General features: G+C 44.4%; 1 protein-coding gene across 1 annotated transcript; it reads right to left on the bottom strand.

The window, feature by feature from the left end:
• Window positions 1–12: 12 nt before the first annotated feature.
• LOC149466199 (uncharacterized) lies at window positions 13–27,996 on the bottom strand. The gene is made up of 5 exons (XM_089672752.1): window positions 27,434–27,996; window positions 16,931–17,054; window positions 10,697–10,879; window positions 10,487–10,610; window positions 13–8,385 (listed from the first exon to the last, which is right to left on the bottom strand). The coding sequence occupies exons 2-5, from the start codon at window positions 17,006–17,008 to the stop codon at window positions 6,422–6,424; spliced, it is 2,349 nt and encodes a 782-aa protein (XP_089528878.1). The 5' UTR covers window positions 17,009–17,054; window positions 27,434–27,996; the 3' UTR covers window positions 13–6,421.

Raw genomic sequence — 27,996 nt, 5'->3', positions numbered from 1 at the left:
GGAAGCGCAGTATACATTTAACTGGTTTTATTTCAAGGTTATTCATTGTAAATCAGTCATCTATTTCTCCAGCAAACCATTTATCACACACAACATACAGAGAGGGGCTCTGCCATACCCAGAACCCCAAACCTCAATTTTTGCCTGCGAACCTTAAATAAATACCACCAAACATAACGAAGGTCAGGCTACGTCCACCTCCTCCATTGTCGATGAATTACCTCTCCATCACGTCCATATAATTTGTATTCAGGACAGTTTCATCACTGGTCTGCAGTGCAAAATTTGTAGCGTATCCCATGGCAGCGGGATTTGTCGATTCATTACAGTATAAGTTCGTTGTAGCCAAAAAAAAGGGGGATATTTTGGGTTTGCTTGGTGGCTACTGTATAGTTCGGAAACTTGGTTAAGAATAATGACAAGGGTTCAAGGCTCGGTTAGTTAGGTTGAGGTCCAAGAGTTAGGCTTCAGTTCCAGGGTTAGTATTTTGTTTCAGAGTGAATGGTTCAGCTGACCATAAACTGAGCGAATTCCCGCAAGCTCCTGATGAACCGGCTGAAATTTGCTTCCTGCGTTGCCCTGTTGGCGTCCTCCTTCCCATCATCATCAGATTGAAAAATCGAATGGCTGGACAGCAGCTGCATCCAATTAAATGCAAGCACTGTTCCGTTATACTGACAGCCGACAGAGCTTCAGATTTGTCCACCAGCACTATGTAGCATAGATCAGGGTTCTCCAAACTGGGAGGTCGGAATGTGGCCAGTGAGAGTAGAAAATGCCCTGGCATTGGTGGATGTAAAGTGGCCTGGTGGTCAGTGGGAAAAAAAAATTGCCCTATGGTTGGTGTCATTGGGAGGTATAGTGCCCCAACGCTGGTATCGATGGGAGGTATAGTGCCCCACCGCTGGTGTTGACGGGAGGTATAGTGCCCCATTGCTGGTGTTGACGGGAGGTATAGTGCTCCATCGCTGGTGTTGACGGGAGGTATAGTGCCCCATCGCTGGTGTCGACGGGAGGTATAGTGCCCCATCGTTGGTGTCATTGGAAGGTATAGTGCTCCATCGGTGTCATTGGGAGGTATAGTGCCCCATCGCAGGTGTCATTGGGAGGTATAGTGCCCCATCGTTGGTGCCATTGGGAGGTATAGTGCCCCATCGTTGGTGCCATTGGGAGGTATAATGCCCCATCATTGGTGTCATTGGGAGGTATTTTTCCCCATCGTTGGTGTCAGTGGGAGGAATAGTGCTCCATCGTTGGTGTCATTGGGAGGTATAGTGCCCCATCGTTGGTGTCATTGGGAGGTATAGTACCCCATTGTTGGTGTCAGAGGGAGGAATAGTGACCCATAATTGGTGCCAGTGGAAAAATTATTTCCCCATCTCCCGTGTCAGTGGAAGGAATAGTGTCCCTTTATTGGGGTCAGTGGCAGGAATAATGCCTCTCATCAGTGGAAGGAATAGTGTTCCAAGGGTCGGATAAAGGCAAGCAAAGGGCCACATTCGGCCCGCGGGCCACAGTTTGGAGACCCCTGGCATAGATAGAGGTATAGGGGCAAGCCAGGATGGTGAAACGCGTCAGTGAAGGTTGTTTTTTTGGGTGGAGATATTACTGCACATTGTCAATTATTTTTAGAAAAATACTGTAAGAGGAGCTAAGTGGAGTCAGGCTGACATACATTCATATTCTTCATGAAGAGTGGAGACAGACTACAATGGCCAACACCCAGGATGTCCATGTAGAGAGACAAAGAGACACCAGTATTGAGCAGGGCTATGGCTCTAAGAGAAAGGTAAGTTTTGACTACAGTAAAGTGAGGCAGGTATTTAATTGTTGCTCAATTGAGCCCCCTCCTTTTGTTTATAGTTTTCCTGCATGTTGGAGGGCAGGCAATTCAGGTAAGAGTCCATTCAGTAGTGTTAAGATGACCATTCAGCAGCAAAACACGACGAAAACTGCATGCATTAATGTCTCCACCCGAAACCACCTTCCTTGACGCGTTTCATCACTCAGACTTCCTCTATCCTTGTGAGCAAGCCAGCAGTGTTGAAAGGCGTAGAGGAAGGTGGTTTTCAGGTGGAGACATTATTGTATGCAGTTTCCAACTTTTGAGGAATTAAATAGAAAGAAGAGACAATTTTTGGAGCGCAGCTTTATATTTACTTTTGACAGAGTGGAAACGAGCCAGGACCTGGGTCATCCATGTGGTTTAAAAGCAGCATGTCTGGAGCTGTGATAGCCAGCACCTGGGTTGTCCGTGACGATTGAAAGGAGCAAGTGTGGAGCACAGCCATGGGTTTGGGTATATTTCTGGCTAAACACGATACTATCTCTTACAGTAATATTTCAGAATTGCTGTTCATAAGAAACTCTTAACCTGTAGAACATCAAGTGGGTCCCCAGTATGTAATTTATTTGCATCGACCTAAAGTGGAGGCCCGGTCTAAACCTTTCTAACCTTAAACCTGTTCCCACCCCCGTTCTAAGTCCTATACTAACTAGCCTGTAGAGGAAAGTGTAGACTTACTGATTCAGAGGTCACTCCGGTCAAGTGATCGGCTCCCAGTGCCAGCTTCAGGGGAGATGATGGACAGCCGACAACAGATGCCCTGTAGTAAGCCTATGGCAGACATTGTTGACGATCTCTCCTCTCCCCTGAAGCAGGTGCTGGGAGTCAATCACCAGACCAGACCTAAACCTGCTCCCACCCCCATTCTAAGTCCTATACTAACTAGCCTGTAGAGGAAAGAAGTGTAGACTTACTGATTCACAGGGCACTCCGGTCAAGTGATCGGCTCCCAGTGCCAGCTTCAGGGGAGAGGATGGACAGCCGACAACAGATGCCTATGGGTGATGTCAGCTCCCAGACACTGCAGCCGTTGTTGGCGTTCTCCCCTGAAGTAGTCACAGTTGATCACCGGACTGGACCTAAACCTGCTCCCACCCCCATTCTAAGTCCTATACTAACTAGCCTACGGAGAAAAGATGTCTATACCTACCTATTCTATGGGCACTCCGGTCCGGTCACGTGATCGGCTCCCTGCGCTGACTTCAGGGGAGAGGAGAGATCGTCACAACAATGGCTGCAGTGCCTAGGGGCTGATGTCACCCATAGGCTTACTAGGGGCATCTGTTGTCAGCTGTCCATCCTATTCCCTGAATCCAGCACTGGGAGTCAATCACTTGACTGGACCGGAGAGCCGTGTGAATCAGTAAGTATAGACATCTTTCCTCTGCAGCACTGGGTCATCAAACTTTTCAAACAAAGGGCCAGTATACTGTCCTTCAGACTTTAGGAGGGCCAGGTTAGGGCCAGTGAGAATGTCCTGGTCGTAGCATCAGTGAGAATAAACATGGCCTCAGGGTTGATGGTCAGTAGGAGGAGTAGTGCTCCATCATTGGTATAAGTGGGAAGAATAGTACACCATCAATCATCGGTTTCATGGGAAGAAGTACTGCCCCATTGTTGGTCTCAGTGGAAGGAATAGTGCTCCAAGGACCAGATAAAAAAGGTAGCAAAGGGCCACATCCAGCCCTCGAACCGCAGTTTAGAGACCCCTGCTCTACAGGCTAGTTAGTATAGGACTTTGAATGGAGGTAGGGACAGGTTTAGGTTTACATTAGGTTTAGAATGGACCTCCACTGTTTGAAAACAGCATGCCCAAGGCTGGGATACCCCCCATACACTATAACAGGCACTTCACCAAATACTCATTTTTATTGTTTTGGAGTTAAGAAAATAAAAACAACTCTGAGTATTTTCCAAGCGGCAATTCCTAGGCCTGCAAACCTGTGGTGGCTATTACAAAGTTGACCTTACATTATGGCAGGAATGGTGCCAGAAGCAGATTTGTGACTTTGGCTAACAGACTCTGCAACTGGTGGACTGACCTTGTTCTTTAGCTTCCTAGTTACATTGGCACATACATCTCCCAGCTCTCTTTCTTGCACATACAGAAAAAGAAGCAACTTAGAGATGGCTTCAGTAAGGCCTACTGGAGTTCTAACATGGCCATATAGCAAGTAGCTTGCCATAATTAGAAAGAAAAGTCTAAATACTTCAGGCCCCAAACCCTTGCTTGTGTCAGTCAGTTACTCCTAGAAACCATGCAAAGTGTCCCTAAAATTGCATATGCTCAACCCCGGGCCCTATCATTGCTGACACAAGCGTGAGGGTGGGGTAGACATGGCCCAGCTGCCATAAAACCTGTGATTAGCAATGGCATTGCAATTTCCCCTGTGACTGATTGGCTAACAAGTGGTCTATGCCCTCTCTCCCAACACTTTGTCTGGCCAAACTTTTTAAATGACGGCAGGCTCTTGCTGATATTGTGACGCCTGATGCTCTATTGGATCAGTTACCCAAAAAGAAGAGGTTTACGGTCACACCTGACACATATTAGAAGATTTTCTCATTTGCATCAACCACAAGGTTACAGAACAAATGGAACATGAACTAGTCAATACTTTCTTTCCTCTTTGAGCTATTGCTAATATACCGGACCAATGTAAATTTCTCTGTCGACGCACTGTAATTTGTTGCCCATCAGCAGGAGTAGCCAACACCACCCCATGGGCAAGCATGCGGATTTGACAACTTGACATGGAAAACTTGTCAAGAGACAGCTTGCAGCCCTTTGAAGAGACAACTTAGCAGAATGCAAGAGATGTCCACACCTCTATGAGGAGTATTTGAAGACACAAGGCTGTCTTATTGGCCCAAGACTTGCATTATCTATATTTTGTCAGTTGTCCCTAGAATACAGGTGCTTCCAACCAAAGATGAATTAAGGCAGAATAGGACCCTAGGCAAGGTAGCAGCTTTGGCCTTCCCATCTCAACAGAGATTGATAAGGATTGCAATACACAGACAAACTTCCCCATCTACACTGTCTTCTCCTGGCATGGTCCCTCACTATCACACACAAACGGCCTACAACTGCACTCCTTGTAAAGTAGCAAACAAGTGATGTTCTCCAGTTGCACAAACCCTCTAGTTTCCTGAAGGTGGTAACTGGACCCCCGGACATCTACCAGGCCCTAGGTGTCTTGAAAGTGCTAACTGGGCCCATGGACATCTACCAAGCCCTAGGTGAGCTGAAGGTGGTAACTGGGCCCCTGGACATCTACCAGGTCCTAGGCATGCTGAAGGTGGTAACTGGGCCCCTGGACAGCTACCAAACCCTAGGTGTCTTGAAGGTTGTAACTGGGCCCCTGGACAGCTACCAGGCCAGAGGCGTCCTGAAGGTGGTAACTGGGCCCCTGGACAGCTACCAGGCCCTAGGCATGCTGAGGGTGGTAACTGGCCTTTGGACATCAACCAGGCCCTAGGTGTCCTGAAGGTGATAACTGGTCCCCTGGACAGCTACTATGCCCTAGGCCTCCTGAAGGTGGTAACTCGGCCCCTGGACAGCTACCAGGCCCTAGGCATCCTGAAGGTGATAACTGGACCCCTGAACAGTTACCAGGCCCTAGACATGCTGAAGGTGGTAATTGGGCCCCTGGACATCTACCAGGCCCCAGGCGTCCTGAAGGTGGTAACTGGGCCCCTGGACATCTACCAGGCCCTAGGCGTCCTGAAGGTGGTAACTGGACCCCTGGACATCTACCAGGCCCTAGGCATGCTGAAGGTGGTAACTGGGCCCCTGGACAGCTACCAGGCCCTAGACATGCTGAAAGTGGTAACTAGGACCCTGGACATCTACTAGGCCCTAGGTGTCCTGAAGGTGGTACCTGAACCCCTAGACAGCTACCAGGCCCTAGGCGTCCTGAAGGTAATAACTGGGCCCCTGGACAGCTACCAGGCCCTAGATGCCTGAAGGTGGTAACTGGGCCCCTGGACAGCTACCAGGCCTAGGCATCCTGAAGGTGGTAACTGGGCCCCTGGACATCTACCAGGCTCTAGGTGTCCTGAATGTGGTAACTGGGCCCCTGGACAGCTACCAGGTCTTGGGTGTGCTGAAGGTGGTAACTGGGCCCCTGGACAGCTACCAGGCCCTAGGCATCCTGAAGGTGGTAACTGGGCCCCTGGACAGCTACCAGGCCCTAGGCATCCTAAAGTTGGTAACTGGGCTCCTGGACAGCTACCAGGCCCTAGGCAACCTGAAGGAGGTAACTAGCCCCTGGATATCTACCAGGCCCTAGGCATCCTGAAGGTGGTAACTGGGTCCCTGGACAGCTACCGGGCCCTAGGCATCCTGAAGGTGGTAACTGTGCCCCTGGACATCTACAAAGCCCTAGCCTTCTACCTAGGGTGCTTTGTGAATGCTCCTGCTCTGCTCCCACCCAATCAGCTAAACTGTACCATTGCTGTCTAGACCTCCTCTATGGCCACCAATTGGCTTTCCAATTGACATTCAGTTTCCCCCGGCATGCACATTGAACTCATTCAGCAAATGCCTTTAGAGTGTCCCTTACCCACCCATCACACATGAGACTCCAAGTGCTTCATTAGATAACCCTTCAGCACAAAACATTCCCCACATTTTGTACATTTATAGGGTTTCTCTTCTGAATGTTGCTGTTCATGAGCCATAAGACTTGTAAGATCAGAAAAGCTCTGACTGCACTGGGAACACGAATGCGGTCCATCTGCTTCCTGAGCATTTTGATTGGCAAATGGACTTGATGGTTGGTCTTCTGACTGATGGTAAAGCTCACCAGTAGCAATTTCCTGCTGTGGCTCAGAGAAACTTTTTGTCTGACTTATCTGGTGAGTTCTTATGTGTAGATAAAGAACAGATGGATCTTCAAAGCTTTTCCCACACTCCGGACACAAAAACAACTGGGGTGTTTCCTGGTTTTGACTGGAAAACAAATGTGGAGGGTAGCTTTTCGCTCCCGCAACTTGTGACAGCTGAGCAAAATGAGTCCGGTGATGCAAAGCAAAGGCTGCGACATCCAGGAAGACCTGGTCACATTGTGGACAGTTGAAGACCTTCTCCTCGGCATGGACGCTCTTGTGGTGCTCAAGACGCGTCCGGTTGTGAAAACACTTCCCACACTGGAGGCATTTGTATGGCTGCTCACCAGTATGCGTTCTTTGGTGGACCACGAGTCCTGATCGGTCTCTGAACCGTTTCCCACAGTCATCGCAAGAATATGGCTTCTCCCCCGTGTGAATCCTCTGATGTATGACCAAGCCCGAGCGGTCAGTGAACCGTCTGTTGCATTCCGAGCAAGAAAATGGTTTCTCCCCGGTATGAACACGCTGGTGCCTGTCGAGGTGGCAGCGGCTTGGGAAGCATTTCCCACATTCGGGGCACGAAAATGATCTCTTCCGTGTGTAGCCGCTGTAGGGAAAGCATTTGTTGGCCCCTTCGGAGGAGGGAATCCGCTTTCCCCCGTTGTGAATTTTTTTATGGTTACTAAGATGTCCTTTCCTGCTGAAGCTTTTACCACAAACAGGACACACAAAAGCCTTCTCTTGACGGTGAACTTTTTGATGCTCCTCAAAGGCGGAGCTGTTGACAAAAGTCAACCCGCATTCCGAACATACAATAAGGCCCTCCCCGGAGGAATGCTCTCTCATAGGCGCTCGAAGCTTAGCGTGAACCATCTGATGCGCAATGACATTTGCGCGATCAGCAAACTGTTTACCACATTCGGGGCAAGCGAACGGTTTTTCTGTGGCGTGCAGGCGATGGTGCTCCACCAGCTGTGAATTTTTGTGAAAACAATCGCCACATTCATTACACACAAATGGTTTCTCTCCATTAAAACTCGTCTCCTGCAGCTTAAACACAATCACGTCATTGAAAGAGGATTGAGCAAACCTTGGATCTTCATAAGGGTCTGCTAGGCCTTGAACATCCTCATCTGTTTCCACATCTTCGTACTCCGCAACGGCATGGTCTGGGGACACCTTAATGTTGTTCTCCATCAGATTCATGTGATTAAAAGGGTCGGTTTTACTGAGTAACTTGTTTTTAACCAGGGTTGGGCACATATCGGCATCAACGACATTTTGACTCTCTTCTAACTCAGATTTACTATTTTGGTTCGTAGATTCTGTTTTTGGATATAAATTCAAGTCTGCTAATTTTTCCTCAATACAGTTTTGGTCAATCTCATCTGCAGCCTTAAATGTGACATTGTTGAGCAACAACGACTCTTCTCTTGATTGAAAAGATGCCGGTTCCTTAACACAAGTATTACTTCTCTCCCTGGTCGGGGAATTGGAATCCCCCAAGGCTAGAGGTAGGCTTTGGCCTTGCGATGCATTCTTCCTATGCCTATAAACTCTTTCCAGACAGTCCACTATAGGGGCTATATCTTTACCAACACCCTGGAAATTTTCAAAGCGGAAAGCCTTGGAAGAGCCTTTGTCAAGTCCTCCATTTTCTGATAACATAATATCAGCATGGCCTCTGTCTGGTTTTTCATTCCCTGTGGGAAAGACAGAAAGCTAAAGATTATTATGTTGCAATTAAAACATCAATGCCTACATGAGAAAAGGGCAAAAATAAAACCAGCAGCTAGCAAGAAGTGTGTGCGTGGGTGTAAGGTACGAAAAAAATAGCTGCTCAGCCGAGTAATCATCAGGAGTAGGACAAACCCAACAAAACACGTGCACTGGCTCAAGCATCTCTGTGCTCCAACAAAAAATTAAGCCGGAATCCAGGTGTCATCCACAAATATGAATGCTTTATTGATTATATCACAGGTGTGAAAATGACTGCCCTCCAGCTGTTACCAAACTACAAGTCCCATGAGGCAATCCAAGATTGACAGTTACAAGCATGACTCCCAAAGGCAGAGGCATGATGGGACTTGTAGTTTACAACAGCTGGAGGGCCGCCAGTTTGACAACGCTGGACTATATGGTGGATATACAGTGTGGACAGCTGACGTGTTTCAGGTAAAATGTGTTGGCCTTCCGTGCTGTACATGTACCATGTAGACCAGGGGTCTCCAAACTTTTCAAGAAAGAGCCAGTATACTATACGGTTCTTCAGACTTTAGGAGAGCCGGATTAAGGCCAGTGAGGATAGAAAATGTCCTGGCCCCAACATCAGTGAGAATAAACATGGCCTCAGAGTTGTTGGTCAGTAGGAGTGCCCCATCATTGGTATCAGTGGGAGGAATAGTACACCATCATTGGTATCAGTGGGAGGAATAGTGCCCCATCATTGGTATCAGTGGGTGGAATAGTGCCACATCATTGGTATCAGTGGGAAGAATAGTGCCCCATCATTGGTATCAGTGGGAAGAATAGTGCCCCATCATTGGTATCAGTGGGAAGAATAGTGCCCCATCATTGGTATCAGTGGGAGGAATAGTGCCCCATCATTGGTATCAGTGGAAGGAATAGTGCCCCATCATTGGTATCAGTGGGAGGAATAGTGCCCCATCATTGGTATCAGTGGGAGGAATAGTGCCCCATCATTGGTATCAGTGGGAAGAATATTGCCCCATCATTGGTATCAGTGGGAGGAATAGTGCCCCATCATTGGTATCAGTGAGAGGAATAGTGCCCCATCATTGGTATCAGTGGGAGGAATAGTGCCCCATCATTGGTATCAGTGGGAGGAATAGTGCCCCATCATTGGTATCAGTGGGAGGTATAGTGCCCCATCATTGGTGTCAGTGGGAGGAATAGTGCCCCATCATTGGTATCAGTGGGAGGAATAGTGCCCCATCATTGGTATCAGTGGAAGGAATAGTGCCCCATCATTGGCATCAGTGGGAGGAATAGTGCCCCATCATTGGTATCAGTGGGAGGTATAGTGCCCCACCATTGGCATTAGTGGGAGGAAGATTGCCCCATCATTGGTATCAGTGGGAGGAATAGTGCCCCATCATTGGTTTCATGGGAAGAAGTACTGCCCCATTGTTGGTATCAGTGGGAGGAATAGTGCCCAGATAAAGGGTAACAAAGGGCCACATCTGGCCCTCGGGCTGCAGATTGGAGACCCCTGATGTAGACAAAGTGCATGTAAGCCTTTATTGGCTGGAGTACCATAGAACTGTAGCCTCCTCTATCCAAACCGAGACCTACTAGGTCTGTAGGTTATTAGTACCTACTTACTGGAGCTTCACAGTCTACTTAAAGGCTCAGTCAAGAAAAAACTGAAAATGCAGTTAGAGGTGGAGCCTTGTGGTCAGAGTCATCCCCTAGCGGTCTTAGATACTGTGGGATCTTCTTGCCGTAATTCCCACCTCCGTTCCTTTTCACCTGGGAGTTAGGAGTGTTTCCACCCAGCTTTGTGTGTTACAGCTCCTTCTTTACCTTTTCCAGAACAAAAGATATATAAAATCCAGCAGGGATGGCGGAAGCCCCTCATAATGGATGCAGCAAGTGTGTAGACCCAAAAACTCAGCACTGAGAGCACACCAATAGATCAAATGCTACTGCATAGGGATTTAGAAGTGTCAAATATTGTACAAATTTCAACCCGCAATTTGTGATACACAACAAAAACGATCAGTCATAGAGGAAAAGCAAGCAGCTAATGTCTTCTAATTCACATATATGGCCTCCACTTACCCTTTTTTCTAGGAGTCTCTTCATCCTCCATCATGACGTCCTCATAGACGTCCTTATGTCCTTCTAGATACTCCCACTCCTCCATGGAGAAATAGACAGTGACATCCTGACACCTTATAGGAACCTGACACACACAATGATACAGTCATCATCCAGACACATCCCTTGTCTGTTACTGGAGAATGTCCCAGAATTCCCGGCACCGCTCACCTCATCCGTCAGCAGCTCCATGATCTTCTGGGTGACTTCCAGAATCTTTTTGTTTCTCTCAGGTCTCAGGGAGGGGGGTGGAGGCTCCATAATGGGAGTTTGACTTCTGCTCCATTCTGACACGCTGGTAAGGCTGCTAGGTGTCGTATGCCGATTGGATGACTTCTGTACAGGTCCATAGTCCTGAAGAATAATGTCAGTATTATATCTCAAAATGCTCTGCAGGTGATGTCATGTGACCTCCCAGAATCCTCCTCACCTCTCCGGTCAGGTCCGTGTTTTATTAATAGAGATAAGAGTGATGTCATGTGACCTCCCAGAATCCTCCTCACCTCTCCGGTCAGGTCTGTGTTTTATTAATAGGCAAATAAAGGAAGGATAGTGCTGCGCTAAAATACCAATAAAAACTTTAAGAATGAAAATTCATGTGTTGTGTACAGCTATATGCTGACAAGCCCCTCAATTAGTATGAAGAGTGCTGATAAGTTAAAGGTAGATGTGACAGTTCTGTTATGAACTCCAGTGAGGTATCCAGTGAGAAAATTATAAGACTGCCCACTAACCAGAAGCGCAATCTTAATGCTTATATAGAAATCCAAAAACTGCCGGGAGTCTTATAGGGGTACAGCCAGGTGGAGTGATGATGTCCTCCAGGGGGTCCCTCTGTTGGGTGGTTAGTACAGGTCTGGTCTATCACTTCCTTCCTCTGGTCCAAATGGATCGCCTGGGGTCCTGGGCTGGGGTTAAATGCTCAATGCAGAGCAACAAATGTATGGATACCCAGAGTGTAGTAAGTCAAGTATTTATTGAGCATAAAAAGTATAGGTGATGTACATACATAAGTATATCTAAGCACAGGATGACTGTGGGTATAGGCAGAAGCGCAGCAAGAAAACTGCTGAATACACTGACCAGTATATAAATAGTGGGGGCTGCCGGACCTCCTTGATCCGGCAGCGTGACGTCAAGGCGTGCAAGGGCTCCTCCTAGACGCGTTTCGTATAACCATACGTCTGCTGTAGGGGTGATGCCGTGGCCCCCTGACGTCTTATGATTCTACCTATAGGCAGATGCGCGCGTAAATGAGCGTACGCCATCTTGCTTGAGATTCGCGCCACTGCGCATGCGCCATATTATTGGAGATCGTAGACATGGCCGGCGCGCATAGACCTGCGCATGCACGAGTGTCGTGATCGCCATTTTACTAGAGATGAAAATTGTGTGCGGACATAGGCACAAGCAGTTACAACAAAGCAAGTGAACATATAAAGTAAAACTCTACACTTCTCCTGTATGCAGTCTATACATAATGAAGGCAGGTTATATTAATAAAAATTGACATTGACATATATATATATGCATCAGCCCAAATGACTGGTGAATAATACCTCATACAAAAGTAAAAACTGAGTCCAATATAGGTAAATAAATGCTGACATATGCTAATTTACTAAACCTTCTGAGAAATGGTATCAGTAGTATAAAACCTCATAAAAGATATATGAAAGTCCTAGTAATATATATATACCACAATATAAATGTAAAATTTAAAAATTTATATTCACAATATAAAAAATTGTACATAAATTATACACATGAATACATAAAATAAATATTCTTAGACATAAGAATGGTACAACCAGGCTGCTGTACCCATCGTAGAGGTGGTACTTATGAAATAAATGGTGTTCATAATGTGTAAACCATCATAATATATAGAGTTGACCATTGACAATTTCAACTGTTATCAATAAAACAATTTACAGTGAGGAACAGAAGTATTTGAACACCCTGCGATTTTGCAAGTTCTCCCACTTAGAAATCATGGAGGGGTCTGAAATTCACATTGTAGGTGCATTCCCACTCTGAGAGACAGAATTTAAAAAAATTTCAGAAAATCACATTGTATGATTTTTAAATAATTTATTTGTCTTGCACTGCTGAACATAAGTATTTGAACACGTAAGAAACAGCAAGAATTCTGGCTCTCAAAGACCTATTACTGTGCCTTTAAAAAGTCCACCTCTACTCCACTCATTAATCTAACTTAGTAGCACCTGTCTGAGCTCTTTAAAGACACCTGTCCACCCCACAGTCAGTCAGACGCCAACTACTACTATGGGCAAGACCAAAGAGCTGTCAAAAGAAACCAGAGACAAAATTGTGGATCTCCACAAGGCTGGAAAGGGCTACGGGGCAATTGCCAAGCAGCTTGGTGAAAATAGATCAACTGTTGGAGCAATTGTTAGAAAATGGAAGAGGCTAAAGACAACTGTCAGTCTCCCTCGGACTGGGGCTCCATGCAAGATCTCACCTCGTGGGGTATCACTGATGATAAGAAAGGTGAGGAGTCAGCCCAGAACTACAAGGGAGGAGCTGGTCAATGACATGAAGAGAGCTGGGACCACTGTTTCAAAGGTCACTGTCGGTAGAACACTACGCCGTTATGGTTTCAAATCATGCATTGCACGGAAGGTTCCCATGCTCAAGTCATCACATGTCCAGGCCCGTCTGAAGTTTGCCAACGACCATCTAGATGATCCAGAAGAGGCATGGGAGAAAGTCATGTGGTCAGATGAGACCAAAGTAGAACTTTTTGGTCTAAACTTCACTCGTCGTGTTTGGAGGAAAAAGAAGGATGAGTTGCATCCCAAGAACACTGTCCCTACTGTGAAGCATGGGGGTGCTAACATCATGCTTTGGGGGTGCTTTTCTGCGAAGGAGACAGGACCACTGCACTGTATTAAGGATAGGATGAATGGGGCCATTTATTGTGAGATTTTGAGCAACAACCTCCTTCCCTCAGTCAGAGCATTGAAGATGGGTCGTGGCTGGGTCTTCCAACATGACAACGACCCGAAGCACACAGCCAGGATAACCAAGGAGTGGCTCCGTAAGAAGCATATCAAGGTTCTGGAGTGGCCTAGCCAGTCTCCAGACCTAAATCCAATAGAACATCTTTGGAGGGAGCTGAAACTCCGTGTTGCTCAGCGACAGCCCCGAAACCTGACAGATCTAGAGGAGATCTGTGTGGAGGAGTGGGCCAAAATCCCTGTTGCAGTGTGTGCAAACCTGGTCAAGAACTACAGGAAATGTTTGACCTCTGCAATTGTAAACAAAGGCTTCTGTACCAAATATTAACACTGATTTTCTCAGGTGTTCAAATACTTATGTTCAGCAGTGCAAGACAAATACATTCTTTAAAAATCATACAATGTGATTTCCTGAATTTTTTTTTTAATTCTGTCTCTCAGAGTGGGAATGCACCTACAATGTGAATTTCAGACCCCTCCATGATTTCTAAGTGGGAGAACTTGCAAAATCGCAGGGTGTTCAAATACTTCTGTTCCTCACTGTATGTCGATCTCGACATTGTGGCCTGCAGGGGTCAGGGTCTTCATTTCAAAAATCCACTTGGTTTCCATATGGGAGACCTGTCTGCATCTATTTGAACCACGCCAGTGGTGTTGTGCTACGTCTATCCCTACAAATTTGAGGGAAGACGGGTCTCTGTGGTGAAAATATCTAAAATCTTTCAATAATGAATGCTCACGAAAGCCTCTCTTGAGGTTATATATGTGATCACGAAATCGATCTCTTAATCTGGTTGTCCGGCCAATATATTGCTTCTGGCACAGGCATTCCAGAAAATATACTGCATAGCGGGTGTTGCAAGTAATAAAGGTAGGTATGTCATAAGATTTCCCCGTTGTGGATGAGGTGAATGTTTCAATTTTCTTTTTTGACATGTTGCTATGTTGGCCAATTCGACATTTCTTACACAGAAAAAAGCCCTTGAGAGGAGGGGGGTCGATCACATTAGGAGCAATTTGGTTCCTCAGTGATTGTGCCTTCTCGGGTAAGGCTTGAGAGAGGATTGGGTCAGAATTGAGCACATCTCAGTAATTAAGAAAAACTGGGATGTGCTCAAAGCTGACCCAATCCTCTCTCAAGCCTTAGCCGAGAAGCCCAAAATTGTTTTTAGGAAGGCACAATCACTGAGGAACCAAATTGCTCCTAATGTGATCGACCCCCCCTCCTCGTCCTAGCCTATTTTCTAATCTCAAGGGCTTTTTTCCATGTAAGAAATGTCAAATTTGGCAACATGTCAAAAAAGAAAATTGAAACATTCTCCTCATCCAAAACAGGGAAATCTTATGACATACCTACCTTTATTACTTGCAACACCCGCTATGCAGTATATCTTCTGGAATGCCCGAACATCAAGAGAGGCTTTCGTGAGCATTCATTATCGAAACATTTTAGATATTTTCACCACAGAGACCCGTCTTCCCTCAAATTTGTAAGGATAGACGTAGCACAACACCACTGGCGTGGTTCAAATAGATGCAAGTAGGTCTCCTGTATGGAAACCAAGTGGATTTTTGAAATGAAGACCCTGACCCCTGCAGGCCACAATGTCGAGATCGACATAAATTGTTTCATTAATAACAGTTGAAATTGTCAATGGTCAATTCTATATATTATGATGGTTTACACATTACGAACACCATTTATTCCATAAGTACCACCTCTACGATGGGTACAGCAGCCTGGTTGTACTATTCTTACGCCTAGGAATATTTATTTTATGTATTCATGTATATAATTTATGTACAATTTTTTTTATTGTGAATATTAATTTTTAAATCTAAAATTTTTTCATATTGTGGTATATATATTACTAGGACTTTCATATATCTTTAATGAGGTTTTATACTACTGATACTATTTCTCAGATGGTTTAGTAAATTAGCATATGTCAGCATTTATTTACCTATATTGGACGCAGTTTTTACTTATGTATGTGGTATTATTCACCAGTCATTTGGGACGATGCACATATCTATATGTAAATTTTTATTAATATAACCTGCCTTCCTTATGTATGCGGTGTATAGACTGCATACAGGAGAAGTGTAGAGTTTTACTTTATATGTTCACTTGCTTTGTCGTAACTGCTTGTGCCTATGTCCGCACACAATTTTCATCACCAGTAAAATGGCGATCGCAACACTCGCGCATGCGCAGTTCTATGTGCGCCGGTCATGTCTACGATCTCCAATAATATGGCGCCCGCGAAGCTCGCACATGCGCAGTGGCGCGAAGCTCAAGCAAGATGGCGCACGCTCATTTGCGCGTGCATCTGCCTATAAATAGAATCATAAGACGTCAGGCATTTAGGAGGAGCCCTTACACGCCTTGACGTCACACCGCCGGATCAAGAAGGTCCGGCGGCCCCCACTATTTATATACTGGTCAGTGTATTCAGCAGTTTTCTTGCTGCGCTTCTGCCTATACCCACAGTCACCCTGTGCTTAGATATACTTATGTATGTACATCACCTATACTTTTTATGCTCAATAAACACTTGACTTGCTACACTCTGGGTATCCATACATTTGTTGCTCTGCATTGAGCATTTAACCCCAGCCCAGGACCCCAGGCGATCCATTTGGACCAGAGGAAGGAAGTGATAGACCAGACCTGTACTAACCACCCAACAGAGGGACCCCCTGGAGGACATCATCACTCCACCTGGCTGTACCCCTATAAGACTCCCGGCAGTTTTGGGATTCCTATATGCGCATTAAGATTGCGCTTCTGGTTAGTGGGCAATCTTATAATTTTCTCACTGGATACCTCACTGGAGTTCATAACAGAACTGTCACAACTACCTTTAACTTATCAGCACTCTTCATACTAACTGAAGGGCTCGTCAGCATATAGCTGTACACAACACATGAATTTTCATTTTTAAAGTTTTTATTGGTATTTTAGCGCTGCACTATACTTCCTTTATTTGCTTGCTATTTGAAAGGTTTTGTGGTTCCTTTTTTGGTGCACTTAGCTGCTTATATATGCGCTCGCAAGGCCTCTATATATTTGATTCTGTGTTTTATTAAAAGAGATAGGAGTGATGTCATGTGACCTTCCGGAATCCTCCTCACCTCTCCGGTCAGGTCTGTGTTTTATTAATAGAGATGAGAGTGATGTCATGTAACCTCCCAGAATCCTCGTCACATCTCCAGTCAGGTCTGTGTTTTATTAACAGTGATGTCATGTGACCTCCCAGAATCCTCCTCACCTCTCCGGTCAGGTCTGTGTTTTATTAATGGAGATAAGAGTGATGTCATGTGACCTCCCAGAATCCTCCTCACCTCTCTGGTCAGCTCTGTGTTTTATTAATGGAGATAAGAATGATGTCATGTGACCTCCCAGAATCCTCCTCACCTCTCCGGTCAGCAGGTAGATGATCTCCAGGGTGAGGTTCAGTATCATCTCAGTAATACATCTCGGGTCTTTATCCATCCTCAGTCAATCAGGATTTTCTCAGTATGTAAAAATGGCAATGACCCTTAAGTGAAACACAAAAAAAAAAATTAACACACGTGTCATAATAATCGATAGAGGTGTATTCCTTGTTGTCTTCTCAGCCGGGGGATTATAATTTATCATATTTTCACATGATAAGAACCATTATAGAATATTTTCCGGCCTGGGTATTCTATGCATAGTTACACTGAACCAGGTGATTGGACGAGCTGGAGTGCGTGACGTCACCGCCCGCCTCTCCACCTCATCCAGTCAGAGAAAGCTTTGCATTTTTTCTTTATTCATAAATGAGCCAAGCGGTCGACTTTCTGTGTTCAGTAAGCAGAGGTTCGGCCACTCAGCACTGGACCTGGAAGTAAGTAGCGGTGTCTACTTCAGTGGCAGCTGAACGTCCTCCACCTGAGCCAAGTAACTCGGAATTTAGCCTCTCTATTGTACAAAGCAGCAGTCAATTTTTCCATCCTCCTAATTTTGTTGATTTTGGCAAACCACTGACCAACGGAAGGGGGCGCGGTTTACTTCCACAGGTCTGGAATACATACTTGGGCCTTATTCAGCAAGTGAGCAGTCGGAGAGGTCCAATAGCATGTCATAGGTAACCAATGGGGCCTGAACCTAGGTCTACAGATGTCAACTGGAGGATTAGTTTGAGAACCTTAGAAGATGTACAAAAGGGAGTTCCAGGTTGCTTTTGGCATCACTAGCAAACCTTAGGCCTTGTGGATAGTTTTGTTTAACATCACTGGAACTCAGTACTAGTGGTGCACCGAAATGAAAATTCTGGTGCCGAAACTGAAACTTCAAAATGCACTTGGCTGAAAACCGAAGCACACAGTTTTTTAAAAATGAATATATATTTCTTGGAAAAAATACACTTTGATTTAATAGAAAAAAAAAAAAAAAACAATGTAGACCGCAATTTTTTTTTTAATATGAAAGAGGATGTTACAGCGAGTAAATAGATACCAAACACGTCACTCTTTAAAATTGCGCACGCTTGTGAAATGGCGTGAAACTGCGGTACTTAAAAATCTCCATGGGTGACGCTTAAAAAAGTTCTACAGGATAGCAGTGTAACGTTACAGAGGTGGTCTACTGCGAGAATTACTGTTCTTGCTCCGACGTTCATAGCGATACCTCACGTGTGTGGTTTGAACACCGTTTACATATGTGGGTGTGGCCTACGTATGCGTTCACCACTACGTGCCAGCACGGGGGGACAGGGGCACTTTCAACTTTTTTTAAATTTATTTAATTTTTTTTGCACTGTTCCTTTAAAAAAAATTGTAATCACTTTGATTGTTATCACAAGAAATGCATACATCCCTTGTGATAGAAACAATTAGTGACAGGTCCTCTTTATGGAGAGATGTGGGGCAATGAGACCCCACATCTCTCCTCTGCAATGTAAAGCATTTGATAAAAAAAAAGCATTGATCTAGTGCTTTAAAAAAAATAATAATAATAATAACTGGAAGTGACATCGCTCCGGTCCTCCATGGGCATAGAGATGAGTGGAGGCCATCTTTCCTTCACTCATCTCTATGCCCAGCGCCGGGATCGCTCGATGGTTTCTCAGGTAAGGCTACCAAGTGGCATCGACGGGTGGGCGGCGGCAAGGTTTATTTCGGCACCTGTATCAGTGCTTTTTTTAATTTCAGCCGACTGCCAAAAGGGGTGTTTTTGGCCGAAACGTTTCAGACACCAACATTTCGGTGCATCCCTACACAGTACAACCGAGAAAGTCGTTTGTACCCCTTTTCCTAAAGAGCGATTAGCAATGGAAGACGTGTCTGATAGAGGAAGAAGGTCCATCAAACTGAGCTTCTGAAAGTGTCACCTGAAGATCGGATTCTCATTTTCAGATATATGGAGGAACATCATCCTCAGCTGGAGCCCTCAGATGTTTACAGAGAAGTGATGGGTTGTGAGGAACGTGGCTTCCATATGAATATTTATCAAACGGACATAGGGATCCGGTGTAAAGTCTATGGTCAGGTATGGGGTTTAGGAAATATCTACCTTGGCAGGCTGTCCAAAAGGAGGGTGGAGCAGATTTTGTAATTTCTGCTCTTTCATCCAACCATTTCGAGTCACCAATATGGAGACAATGGGATTTACCTATTTACCTCAGGAGGTGTAAAACGTAGTGATGCACCGAAATGAAAAATTCTGGCCTGAAACCAAAAATCAAGGAGGCATTTGGCCGAAAACCGAAACAGAGTTTTTCTTTTTTATTTATATTATATATATACAGTCAGGTCCATAAATATTGGGACATCAATACAATTCTAACATTTTTGGCTCTATACACCACCACAATGGATTTGAAATGAAACGAACAAGATGTGCTTTAACTGCAGACTGTCAGCTTTAATTTGAGGGTATTTACATCCAAATCAGGTAAACGGTGTAGGAATTACAACAGTTTGCATACGTGCCTCCCACTTGTTAAGGGACCAAAAGTAATGGGACAATTGGCTTCTCAGCTGTTCCATGGCCAGGTGTGTGTTATTCCCTCATTATCCCAATTACAGTGAGCAGATAAAAGGTCCAGAGTTCATTTCAAGTGTGCTATTTGCATTTGGAATCTGTTGCTGTTAACTCTCAAGATGAGATCCAAAGAGCTGTCACTATCAGTGAAGCAAGCCATCATTAGGCTGAAAAAACAAAACAAACCCATCAGAGAGATAGCAAAAACATTAGGAGTGGCCAAAACAACTGTTTGGAACATTCCTAAAAAGAAGGAACGCACCGGTGAGCTCAGCAACACCAAAAGACCCGGAAGACCACAGAAAACAACTGTGGTGGATGACCGAAGAATTCTTTCCCTGGTGAAGAAAACACCCTTCACAACAGTTGGCCAGATCAAGAACACTCTCCAGGAGGTAGGTGTATGTGTGTCAAAGTCACCAATCAAGAGAAGACTTCACCAGAGTGAATACAGAGGGTTCACCACAAGATGTAAACCATTGGTGAGCCTCAAAAACAGGAAGGCCAGATTAGAGGTTGCCAAACGACATCTAAAAAAGCCTTCACAGTTCTGGAACAACATCCTATGGACAGATGAGACCAAGATCAACTTGTACCAGAGTGATGGGAAGAGAAGAGTATGGAGAAGGAAAGGAACTGCTCATGATCCTAAGCATACCACCTCATCAGTGAAGCATGGTGGTGGTAGTGTCATGACGTGGGCATGTATGGCTGCCAATGGAACTGGTTCTCTTGTATTTATTGATGATGTGACTGCTGACAAAAGCAGCAGGATGAATTCTGAAGTGTTTCGGGCAATATTATCTGCTCATATTCAGCCAAATGCTTCAGAACTCATTGGACGCCGCTTCACAGTGCAGATGGACAATGACCCAAAGCAGACTGCAAAAGCAACCAAAGCGTTTTTAAAGGGAAAGAAGTGGAATGTTATGCAATGGCCAAGTCAATCACCTGACCTGAATCCGATTGAGCATGCATTTCACTTGCTGAAGACAAAACTGAAGGGAAAATGCCCCAAGAACAAGCAGGAAATGAAGACAGTTGCAGTAGAGGCCTGGCAGAGCATCACCAGGGATGAAACCCAGCGTCTGGTGATGTCTATGCGTTCCACACTTCAGGCTGTCATTGACTGCAAAGGATTTGCAACCAAGTATTAAAAAGTGAAAGTTTGATTTATGATTATTATTCTGTCCCATTATTTTTGGTCCCTTAACAAGTGGGAGGCACATATGCAAACTGTTGTAATTCCTACACCGTTCACCTGATTTGGATGTAAATACCCTCAAATTAAAGCTGACAATCTGCAGTTAAAGCACATCTTGTTTGTTTCATTTCAAATCCATTGTGGTGGTGTATAGAGCCAAAAATGTTAGAATTGTGTCCATGTCCCAATATTTATGGACCTGACTGTGTATATATATATATATATATATAATTGTGTTGCATTTAACTTGGGACATAAAATAAAATATATATATAAAAACATTTAAAAAAAACTTCAATAGATTCATTTTAGGGTAGTTAAAAAATCTGGAAAAAAGTGGGACTCAGCAAGCGTTTACAAACAGCACTAAAAAAGGAACCACAAACCTTCTCAATAAACAATAACATAGAAAGTGCAGCGCTAAAAGCAATAAGATTCAATATGTAAATAGTAAACGCACAACTGCAATATGGTAAATGCAGTATAAAACAAGGACGTAAATGTCACTACCAATAAATAAGATATAATAATAAAAGGTGACAACCCAAAGTTAAGAGATGACTTAAGCAATTAAATGGTTATGCCAATAAACATGCTCTGTGTAGGAAAAAACGTCCAAATAAAGTGCAAAAGTTGTTATATATCCCAAATAAGGGACTATATACCAAAAAATGGTAATAATATCAGTAGTTCAAAATGGATGTATCCAGATGAGTAACTTTACAATCCCAGTGTGAGAAGATAATACTCCGGTGACATGCGATAAATAGTAAGATTGCACACTCACCAGAAGCGCAATCTTAATCCGCATTTGTCATATAAATCAGCCAGAGGTCTCCTCTGTTGAAGGGTAGAATACAGCCTGGTGTGGAATCACCTCCTCTGTGGATCTGGGAATTTAGATGTCAATCAGAGGTCCCCTTTAAGGGTTAGCTGTGATGGGGTCTGGTCACAAATCTCCCTCCTCTGGTCTGGGATGATCACCTGGGGTCATGTAAAAAGTATCCTAACATGGATCTCCTTAAGTAGATGTAAACATTATAGTGGTAGACATGCAGGTTAAAAGCTGCTTGATACACTGACCAGCTGCTGGTGAAAGATGGCCGCCGGACCTCCGTGATCCGGCGGCGTGATGTCACGGCGTACAAGGCTCCTCCCATTTTAGCAATGAAGTTAATAGGGGATGTTTTTGCATTGAAGTCAATGGGACGCGATTCTAGTTCCTCCCTGACTCGTGATGGAAGGCACTGGCATGCCAGAGGACCTTATATAAGAATCAAAGTAGATCAAGAGGAGGATGGCATGTAAATACACTGCTCAAAAAAATGAAAGGAAGACTTTGAAAACCCATCAGATCTCAATGGGGAGGAATCTCCTGCTGGATCTCTATACTGACATGGACGGGGTAATGTGTGAGGAACGTAAGGACGCCCCATCGTTTGATGGAAATGAAAATGATCGACCTACAGAGGACTGAATTCAAAGACACCCCGAAAATCAGAGTGAACAAAATGATGCAGCAGGTGAGTCCATTTTGCTGAAATGTCATTGCAACAACTCAGAATGGTCCTCAGTAGTTTGTATGGCCCCCATGTGCTTGTATGCATGCCTGACAACGTCGGCGGAGGCTCCTAATGAGACCACGGATGGTGTCCTGGGGGATTTCCTCCCAGATCTGGACCAGGACATCACTGATCTCCTGGACAGTCTGAGGTGCAACCTGGCGGCGTCGGCTAGACCAAAACATGACATCCCAGAGGTGGTCTATTGGATTTAGGTCAGGTGAGTGTGGGGGCCATTCAATGGTGTCAAATCCTTCATCCTCCAGGAACTGCATGCATACTTTCCCCACATGAGGCCGGGAACCCCGGACCCACTACCAGTGTAGGGTCTGACAATGGGTCCAAAGATTTCATCCCGATACCTAATGACAGTCAGGGTGTCATTGTCTAGCCTGTAGAGGTCTGTGAGTCCCTCCATAGATATGTCTCCCCAGACCATCACTGACCCACCACCAAAACGGTCCTGCTGAACGATGTAACAGGCAGCAGAACGTTCTCCACAGCTTCTCCAGACCCTTTCACGTCTGTCACATGTGCTCAGGGTGAACCTGTTCTCATCTGTGAAAAGCACAGGGTGCCAGTGGTGGACCTGCCAATTCTGGTGTTCAATGGCAAATGCCAATCCAGCTCTATGGTGCCGGGCAGTGAGCACAGGGCCCACTAGAGGACGTCAGGCCCTCAGGCCACTCTCATGAAGTCTGTTTCTGATTGTTTGTTCAGAGACATTCACACCAGTGGCCTGCTGGAGGTCATTTTGTAGGGCTCTGGCCGTGCTCATCCTATTCCTCCTTGCACAAAGGAGCAGATACCGGTCCTGCTGATGGGTTAAGGACCTTCTACAGCCCTGTCCAGCTCTCCTAGAGTAACTGCCTGTCTCCTGGAATCTCCTCCATACTCTTGAGACTGTGCTGGTAGACACAGCAAACTCTCTAGAAATGACACGTATTGGTGTACCATCCTGGAGGAGTTGGACTGCCTGTGCAACCTCTGTAGGGTCCAGGTATGGCCATGTGCTACCAGTAGTGACACTGACCCTAGCCAAATGCAAAACTAGTGAGAAAAGATGAGTAGGGAAACAAATGTCAGTGGCCTCCACCTGTAAGACCATTCCTGTTTTGGGGGTCGTCTCATTGTTGCCCATCTACTGCACCTGTTGTTAATTTCATTACCACCAAAGCAGCTGAAACTGATGAACAACCCCCTCTGCGACTTACCTGACCAGATTGATATCCCAGGAGTGTCATGGACTTGATGCTAGACTCTGATTACAAAGCCTTCCTTTCATTTTTTTGAAATGTGTAGCTTCTGTAAGGCTCCATTCACACTTCCAAGTTGAGCGATTTCCATTGCAACTTTGATGAAACTTTGAACGTTGAGAACATTAACCACTTCCCATCCGGCTGCTGTATATAAACAACCAGAGGGTGGCAGTGCAGGGTCGGGTGGCCGTTTATAAATGGCCTCCCTGCACCCTGCTTGTGTGCGCTCCCAGGGAGTGTGCAGCACCGCGATCTGGTACCCGCTGTGTCCTTCACGCACAGTGGAACACCGATCGTCGTACGGGACCTCTGTGCGAGGTCCCGATCATGTGATCACTGATTGGCCAATTGTCACTTCCTGACATCATTGCTTACTACGTGTGAAATCTGTGCTATTCACAACAGCCTTGTACCATGTGACAAGCTGTGACCAATCACAGCTCTCACAGTATTTCTCAATGGCTGCAGGAATGCAGCCAGAGAGAAGGAGAAATGATTGCTTTTAAAGCCTTTATGGGTGTAAAAGCAATCAGTGTAAAAAAAAATATATATATATTCATCACCCCCCACAAGTAGTACAGTGTCACCATGGTGACACTGTACTGCTAGGGTGACAGTATGTAAAAAAAAAACAAATAGTAATATAAAAAAAAAAAAAAAAAATGTAAAAAAAGTTTAAAAATTATAATTTTTGGTTATAAACTAATTTGGGTTATTTATTTTTTTTACTAAAAAGATAGCTGAATACATTTTGGCCAAGATTTATGATCAAATACTATTTATTTGCAAAATTTTATAAGAAAAACACTTCTTTTCAAAATTTTTGGACTTTTTCATTTATGTAGCAAAAAAAAAAAAATCCCAGTGGTGAATAAATACCACCAAAATAAAGTTTTATCTGTCTCAAAAAAATGCTAAAAAATTCATATGGGTACAGTGTTGCATGACCGCGCAATTGTCATTCAAAGCGTGATAGCGCTGAAAGCTGAAAATTGGCCTGGACAGGAAGGGGGTGAAAGTGTCCGGACTGGAAGGGGGTGAAAGTGTCTGGACTGGAAGGGGGTGAAAGTGTCTGGACTGGAAGGGGGTGAAAGTGTCCGGACTGGAAGGGGGTGAAAGTGTCCGGACTGGAAGGGGGTGAAAGTGTCCGGACTGGAAGGGGGTGAAAGTGTCTGGACTGGAAGGGGGTGAAAGTGTCCGGACTGGAAGGGGGTGAAAGTGTCCGGACTGGAAGGGGGTGAAAGTGTCCGGACTGGAAGGGGGTGAAAGTGTCCGGACTGGAAGGGGGTGAAAGTGTCCGGACTGGAAGGGGGTGAAAGTGTTCGGACTGGAAGGGGATGAAAGGGTCCGTTACTACATGCGTATGAGGAGCCATCACATTTCCGTGGTCTGACCTCACGGTAAAGTAGAAGGTGAAGCCTTTCCTGGAAGAACCCATCATTCCTGTTGTGTAGCTCCAGCATTCTAGTGGTTTGAGCCACCGAGAGTTACGGTCCTCTTTTTGACCTTGCCATGTTGGATCTCGTGGGCCAGAATCAATACACCTGTGTGCAAAAGCCCTCATACCATTCACTGCCCGGTCCAAACGCGGTACGGACCAGACACCGAAGAGGGGAGGGTTTACACACAATCCAGTGGCTGTAGCAGAGGCCCTACACCAGGGTCCTCAAACATTGTAAACAGAGGGCCGGGTTACTGTCCTTCAGACTTTAGGGGGGGGGGCTGTGATAATCAGGAATAGAAAATATCCCATCATCAGCTGGAGCAAACAATGACCAATCTTTGGTGTCAGTGAGAGGACCATTGCTTCATCATTGGCGTCATTGGACCCCATTGTTGGTCTCATTGGGAGGAATTGTGGCCCATCATTGGTGTCAGTGAATGAAATAGCGCCCCAAGCTGCAGATAAAAGCAAGCAAAGGACCACGTCTACCCCCGGGCCGTAGTTTGGAGACCATTTTTCTACATCAGGGGTGTCAAACTGGCGGCCCTCCAGCTGTGGCCAAGCTACAAGTCCCATCTGCCTTTGGGAGTCATGCTTGTAACTGTCACTCTTGCAATGCCTCATTTTATGCTGTCCCTTTAATTCTAAATTGTATTATTTTATTCATTATTAAAGGGACAATGTAAATTGTCCCTTTAATATTTTTTTTTATTATTATTATATTGTTTTTACACTGTCCCTTTAAATTTTTTAATCTTATTTTGTTTTTACACTGTCCTTTTCTTTTATTTATTTATTTTACACTGTCCATTTCATTTTTTTTAGTTTATTTTTACGCTGTCCCTTTAGTTTTTTATTATATTATCCATATCATTTTTTTATTATTATTTTCACATTGCCCCTTTATTTTTATTTTATGCAATTCCTTTTAATTTTAATTTTTTTAATCTATTTTATGCTGTCCCTTTTTTAAATTTTTTTATTTTTCATGCTGTTGCTTTAATTGTATTATCTTTTTTTTTTTTAATTTTCACACTGCCCCTTTATTTTTATGCTGTTCCCTTTAATTTTTTTTAATCTATTTTGATGCTGTTCCTTTTATTTATTTTTTTAAATGGTTTTATTATTTATTTTTCACGCTATCGCTTTAATTCTATTATCTTTTTTTTTTATTATCACACTGTCCTTTTATGTATATGCTGTTCTCTTTCATTTTTTTTAATCTATTTTTATGCTGTCCCTTTTATTCATTTTTTTATTATTTCTTTTTCACGCTGTCGCTTTAATTTCTTTAATTTTATCTATTTTTTTTTATTTTCACACTGTCCCTTTATTTATATGCTGTTCCCTTTATTTATTTATTTTTAAATCTATTTTTATGCTGTCCCTTTTATTTATTTTATTTTATTATTTCTTTTTCAAGCTTTTGCTTTAATTTTTGTATTTTATCAATTTTTTTTTTTTCACACTGTCCCTTTATTTATATGCTGTTCCCTTTCATTTTTATCTATTTTTATGCTGTCCCTGTTATTTATTTTAAATGTTATTTCTTTTTCAAGCTGTTGCTTTAATTTGTGTATTTTATCTATTTTTTTTTTATTTTCACACTGTGTCTTTATCTGCTGTTCCCTTTAATTTTTGTAAATCTAATTTTATGCTGTCCCTTATTTATTTTAAATGTTATTATTTCTTTTTCACGCTGGCGCTGTAATTTATCTTATTATCTATTTTTTTTTATTTTCACACTGTCTCTTTTGTTTTATTTTACGCTACATCTTTAATTTTTTTAACTTAATTTTTCTTTATACGCTATATCTTTAATTTTTATTAACTTAAATTTTGTTTTTTTAAGCTGTCTCTTCAGTTTTTTTTTTCATCATCACTTTTATTGCTATCACAAGGGATGAACAACACTCCGATGACAGCATTGGCCGTGACAGGCCCCCTTTACTGAGACGTCTGGGGTCCATTCGATGTCTCCTCTGCCCTTATAGGCATCTCACCAATCTGAGATCGTGTCGATCAGATGCTTTCACGGGTTCAGACCGAATCCGGAAGTGACCAAAGGGGGTAAGGTGCCACCGTAGAGCACCCTCCTGCGCCCCTCCGACCCCCCCCCCCCCCAAGTTCTGGGAATGAATGAACTACAACTACCATCTGCCATCACAGCTGACGGCTTGTAGCTCCCAATGACCTGAGAGGGCGCTGGTGAGCGCTGCATGTCCCCGAGCAGGCAGTGGGTGCTGAATAGGTGATGGGGACACAGACTTTCCCTCCATGGAGAGTGATGGATGCACAGGGGGGCCTTCTGCTGGGAGAGGTCACCAGGATGGGTCCCCCCCTTCCCACACATCCTATGGGGTGCGCTCTGGAGACACAGGAGGGCTGATCAGACATCATATACCCAACACACCCACCATCCCATCCTTCTCCACTAACCTGCCAACAGCCCCTCTGCCCTCCTTTCTTCAGGATGAGCCCTCCATAGCCGGAAGTCACACGGTGCTGCCCCTGCCAGCCAATCACATAGCTGGGAGGGGGCATTCCAGAGCCTCGCTTCCTGTTTCCGGGTTCCAAGCCTCGTTCTCGCTCCCAGCGCTCGTGTGACACCTCAAGGAGCTCTGGGAATTGTAGTTTTGCGACATATAAAGGGCCAGTAGCCTAAAGTTAAAAAGGAAAAAAAAAAAAGTTCTACCATGAGAAGCGGCAATGAGGATGAAAGGTGGGAGTCCTAGAACCAGGAGCTGGTAACAACGTCTCTGCTGGAGGGTTTTTCTGGGGCCCTTGGCCCAGGACGAGGAAATCAAACAATTTTTTATAGTAGTGTATGGACACGCCGACCGTTAACTTGTTTTTTTTTCTAATTTGTTCATTTTTGGCGTCTCATATATCGTTGGAAATTTTTCATTTATTTTTTTTAATTTGTTCGTTTTTCACGCCTCATATACTGCTGGACTTTTTTTTTTTTTAATTTGTTGATTTTTGGCGTTTCATATACCGTT

The sequence above is a fragment of the Staurois parvus genome, unplaced genomic scaffold, assembly GCF_062004578.1.
Source record: "Staurois parvus isolate SC_StPar_1 unplaced genomic scaffold, SC_StPar_1.0 ptg000132l, whole genome shotgun sequence".
Taxonomy (NCBI): domain Eukaryota; kingdom Metazoa; phylum Chordata; class Amphibia; order Anura; family Ranidae; genus Staurois; species Staurois parvus.
The sequence above is the reverse complement of the archived record's forward strand: the minus strand, read 5'-3'. Positions and strand labels throughout refer to the sequence as shown.